At 37.2% G+C, this 5,158-nt stretch overlaps 1 protein-coding gene across 1 annotated transcript; it reads right to left on the bottom strand.

The window, feature by feature from the left end:
* Positions 1 to 2,081: 2,081 nt before the first annotated feature.
* On the bottom strand, positions 2,082 to 4,893 carry LOC114825052 (ATP-dependent 6-phosphofructokinase 2). Its single transcript, XM_029103382.2, has 2 exons — positions 4,096 to 4,893; positions 2,082 to 3,202 (listed from the first exon to the last, which is right to left on the bottom strand). The coding sequence occupies exons 1-2, from the start codon at positions 4,792 to 4,794 to the stop codon at positions 2,351 to 2,353; spliced, it is 1,551 nt and encodes a 516-aa protein (XP_028959215.1). The 5' UTR covers positions 4,795 to 4,893; the 3' UTR covers positions 2,082 to 2,350.
* Positions 4,894 to 5,158: the final 265 nt, after the last annotated feature.

Raw genomic sequence — 5,158 nt, forward strand, 5'->3', positions numbered from 1 at the left:
TTGTTTACAGGCGAGTTCGCCATTGATGGAAAAGAAGAATCCATATGCAATTGATTTTGTTATCGGCCATGGAAATGGTGGCTCGAAGCTCTGTGATGAAAGACCCGAACTGGCATTGAAATCGAGCAGAGATACCACCTCACCCACCGTCGACGAAGCGGTGATGCTTTTCTTTTCGGCTTCTTTGACTTCCTGGAAAGAGAATTTTCAGTTTGTTTCTAGGGAAAATTGGGATGGAAATTTGGAATTTGATCTTTCATTATGATTTGGGGTCAATTGTTTTGTGTTTTGCAAGAACTGGGGAGACTCTACGCCTGGTTTTAATTTACTTTTTATTATTTTTTTTTTTAACTTATTAAAAGTTAACAAAGTTATGTTATAGTTAAGTAGTAGTACACGTGTCAATCAAATAAAGAAGGAGACATGAATGAGACATCACTTTTGGGACAACAAACCCGAACCCATAAGAAAAATGGAGTTTTAACGAAAAATCCACGGTACTGTTCTCTTTAATGAAAAACCACATTTTTACACTAAAAAGTCAAACCTTGTACTATTCACTTTACCCTTTATTTTGTCCTTATCATTAAAACTCAAAGTTTTTAAGTCATTTTCATTAGTTTTCCTTAAGAAAAATGCAACATCTGACCATTTTGAAGAGAAATTTTTAATTGTGACGGGAACATGGATGGTACACCACGTGTTTCTATGTAAGTGGCAGAAAATTTTAATTTTTAAGTTATTAACCTTTTAACATACATATCTCACCATTTATATGAAAACATGTGGTGTACCATCTCGTGTGACGGTCACACTGAAAGATTCCTTCCATTTGAGGATTCGCAATAAATTTTTGGCGGTTGCTAAACAGAGGCAGACGCACTTACATGCAAGGAGGGTTAGCTAGCTAACCTTTTGCACTCTAGTGAATATTCATGGATAATTTAGGTAATGTATTTTTGAAGGTTGAAATTGGTCTTTATACAAGCATTCTAATTGTTTAATAAAATATTTTAAAGAAGAGTCGCTATTTTTATTATTATTTTTTTCTTAAATATGACCTGGCCAATACGACGCATTTTTCGACAAAATCACTTTATAAAAAGTAAAATAAAAATGCAACAACGAAACAAAAAAGATACGCTAAAACTTAAAATAAAAAAAACAGAATCAGCAAACCCCAATCCCAAAACTCAATTCCAAATTTTCAATTCTAATTCTCAACTCCCAATCCAACCAAACTCACTTCCTAACGCCCAAACTTCTACCACCACACTTTCGCGATCATTCCAACAACCACCTAAATTTAATCTTTCAGATTTCAAAGTAACTTCTTCATAACTTATTAAATAATTTATTTTATGAATAATAAAATTTGAATATTATGAAATTTATTGCATAACCGAATAACTGAATTTAAATTTCTTTTATGAATAGTAGATTTGTTTTTTTTTTGTTTCTACAGTTGCTTCTGCTTAGTGGATGGAGTCTTTTTCACTATGATGTTGTGAATAAAAGTTCATTACCTCACAAAATGGAAGATGATTGAGTGTTAGCATCGTAATTTATATTAAATGCAATGTTATTTTTTTCATTAATAATGAAGCTATAAAGCAACACCTTTAAAATATAAAAACTCGTAATGCACAGTTATAACTGTACTGTTATTTGTTTTTTAAATTTTGAATGATAGAACTATGACTTAATTAAAATTATCACATATCTGAGATTCTATTATTTAATTTAAAGTTATTACATGTCTAAAAAATATTTGTGAATTTCTACATGTAAACCTCTGAATAATTTTTGGGAGTTTTAATGAAAAATCCGCCGTACTGTTCACTTTAACGAAAAACCACATTTTTACACTAAAAAGTCAATCCTAGTACTATTCACTTTACCTTTTATTTTTTCCTTATCGTTAAACTCAAAGTTTTTAAGCATTTTTCATTAGTTTTCCTATAATTTTTCCTGAATCCGCCGCTAAAGAAAATGTTATAGAATATTTGGATGCAGTATAATCATATTTTGAGCCCTGAGTATATTTATTATGAATTTCTAAGCAAGTATAAAAAAAGAAAATAAAAAAAATTGAAATTGATAGCAGTAAATAAAATCTCCGAATTGTCCTACAATATGACTACTACATAACTATTACAAAGTTTAAAATGCGGGTAGGAATTTACCCTTTATTCTGAAGGTGGCAGCTAGTGGAGGTTAATTATTTGGAAACATCAAACTAGGTAGAGATCAAATTAAAGCCTGATCAATCATCAATACAGAGAAGACTCAGAAGAGAGAAGTAAATATGATTACTGTTTTGTAGTGCATGCATGGTTGATTTTAATAGTCAGGCCTTGTCGTCGTTGCTGTATATATGAAAATCAGGCTGGTTGGTGACCGATCTAACCCAGGCCCATTTGTGGTCTCTCGTGTCGACTTCATTTTTAGCCTTGGCAACCTCTTCCAGTGGAATGTAAGCATAGTTTCCGTTGATGGGGCCAGACACAAATCCAGTATACCCTGCCATGACTCCGTGGATTGCTGAATGCGCTACCAGTGTGCAGTACAAGTTATCTGTTGAATTTGCAGCAACCGCGCGTATCATGTATGTCGGATCTATGTACTTGACAGTGAAGAGCTCATTTGGGTGCTCCCTCTTCCACCACTTGTTTAGCTCCGACTTCAACCACTGCCCAACGTCAAGGAACACTGGGTTCCCTGATTCATCCTTATTATTATCAGCATGATGATCATTGTTATTAGCCTCGATCATTTGATCCTGTCCAGCTCCCTCAGCCACTACTAACACTGCGTGTCCATTCTCCCTCAATCGCTGCTCAAGGAACTCAAATAGCCCTCCTTTTCCTTCCAGGTAAAATGGAGTTTCAGGAATTAGGCAGCAGTCCACGTCACGGCTGCTCAGTGTTGCATGTAGAGCAATATGCCCTGTACTTCGACCCATTAGCTTCACCAACCCTATTCCATTCACTGCACTTTCCGCCTCCACATGAGCTGCGCTGATTGCCTGCTGCGCCATTTCTACCGCTGTCTGGAACCCAAAAGACCTGTCAATGATACCTACATCATTGTCCACAGTTTTTGGAATTCCAGTCACCGCAATTTTCAGTTTGCGCTGACATATCTCATGATATATCTCAACAGCCCCGCGCATCGTGCCATCTCCACCTATGATGTACAACTGTTTGATAATATGCATATTAGTTATCTATGGAGATTATCAGAGCAGATAAAGTTAATAACTCAACTAGCTCGGGTCATTCATAACATAACCATTTACCATTACAATCATGTTTTGTTGGTACACATATATAAAAGCGATGGTACTCGGTACCTTCAAATATAAATATAAATATATATATGTGGCAACTGAGTTTATTAGAACACAATTCATGGTTTTGATAATTCTGATAGAAAGACACAAAACAAAAAATTAAGTTTTGCGACACTTTTAGTCATCACTTATCATCGTATCAGGCTAAGAAATTATTAGACAAGTCACTTATAGCTGTATTTTGTGACACTTCTAGCCATCACTTGTAGCTGTGTTTGGGCTAAAAGTTGCTACATTCTCTACAAACATAGTTTTAAACCTGTTATAGCAAATGCTTAGTTTTTGTGTAGTCGCATACAAATACGCCCCATCCTCTCGAACTAAAAATTCTTAATACCCATGCCTACTATTGAATTTGACATGAGTGTTTGAGATTAAAACACATCTATTTATAATCCCCCTTTGATACCAAATTGAAAAATGGGTGACCATCCATTTATTCTCTATTTTGATATCAAATCTTAAAATGGGTGCTCATGAATTCTTTGGTAACCTGATAACTAAGAGAACACTTCTGATCCAAATACATCTAGCATCAGCTGGGCATTAAACAAAGTTACTTTTACATGTGTAGCTAGGTTAGGTAGTAGATAATCATCATCAAGTCATAGAGAAATCACCACCACACAATTTTCGTTTAATTTAGAAATAAACTAAAGAGGGGTGGGGTTGCGTACTAGAGGAATATATAACTCAAATAGTAAAGGAATTAATTCAAATTGATTGGCATGAATGACAACCTGATTATAGCCGCGATGTTGGATGGCATCGACAATCTTTTGAAGATCAAAACCACCTCTGGAGGTCTGGAGATGGGTGCCACCGTTCTTGTGCCAGTTGTGAACAAGCTTGGGGTTGAGTGGGAGGGGTTCCGTAGAGTAAAAGCCACGGTAGCCAGCCTTGATGCCAAAAATGTGGCGGACTCCGTAGAGATCCCAGAGGCCAAGAACGAGCTCTCGGACGACGGTGTTGAGACCCGGGCAGAGGCCACCGCAGGTCACAATAGCCGCCTTGATCCTGGACGCATCGAACAAGATTTGGCGTCGTGGGCCGGCGCGGTGGTATGCCAAGGCACTAGTAGTAGTACTAGAGTAGCCTTGTTTTTCTTCTTCACCGCCACCTCCACCTGCTGCTGCAGCTTTCGGTTGAGGGTGTTTGTAGTCGTAGATGATGTGGCGGAGGACGACATCAGATGGGGCTATGTAGAAACAATCGGACTGGGAGAAGAAGGGGTTGTGTTCTAGTGGGTTGGTGTTGATGAGGTTACTTTGAACTAGGTCTAAATCTGATCCGAGCGAGAGATGATCAGTTAGGAGGGGTAGTTTCTGGAGCTTCACACGATTAGAGAAGGGCAAGTATATCATCACCCGATCTTCATCATCATCATCATGTCTTCTCGTTGCTGCTGCTGCTGCTGGGTCTGTCTGCGCCACGGCCATCGTCTTACCTAATTCCAGGCTAGTTTATAATTATAACCAAATATATCACAAACAATTAAACAGCCTCAAGTTTTCCGCAAATATCTCAAATGAAGAATGAATCATCTCCCTGAAAGATATATATATATTTAATAAGAGCATGCAACACTCAGCTGATGACGTCCTCTACCGTTCAACATCTCATCTGATCTGATCAGACAAAAACAAGACTGCACGTGGCGCCCCCTCTTGCAAGACAGTAGACACGTAACCCCTCCACGTTGTCAAATGTCAATTACATGATCACGATATTTACATTTACAAGGTTTGAGTCACTCAACGAATTTGGTTTGACAAATTCATTTTCAAAATATCTGAAACACAA

Source organism: Malus domestica, chromosome 05 (genome assembly GCF_042453785.1).
Source record: "Malus domestica chromosome 05, GDT2T_hap1".
NCBI classification, from domain to species: Eukaryota; Viridiplantae; Streptophyta; class Magnoliopsida; order Rosales; family Rosaceae; genus Malus; species Malus domestica.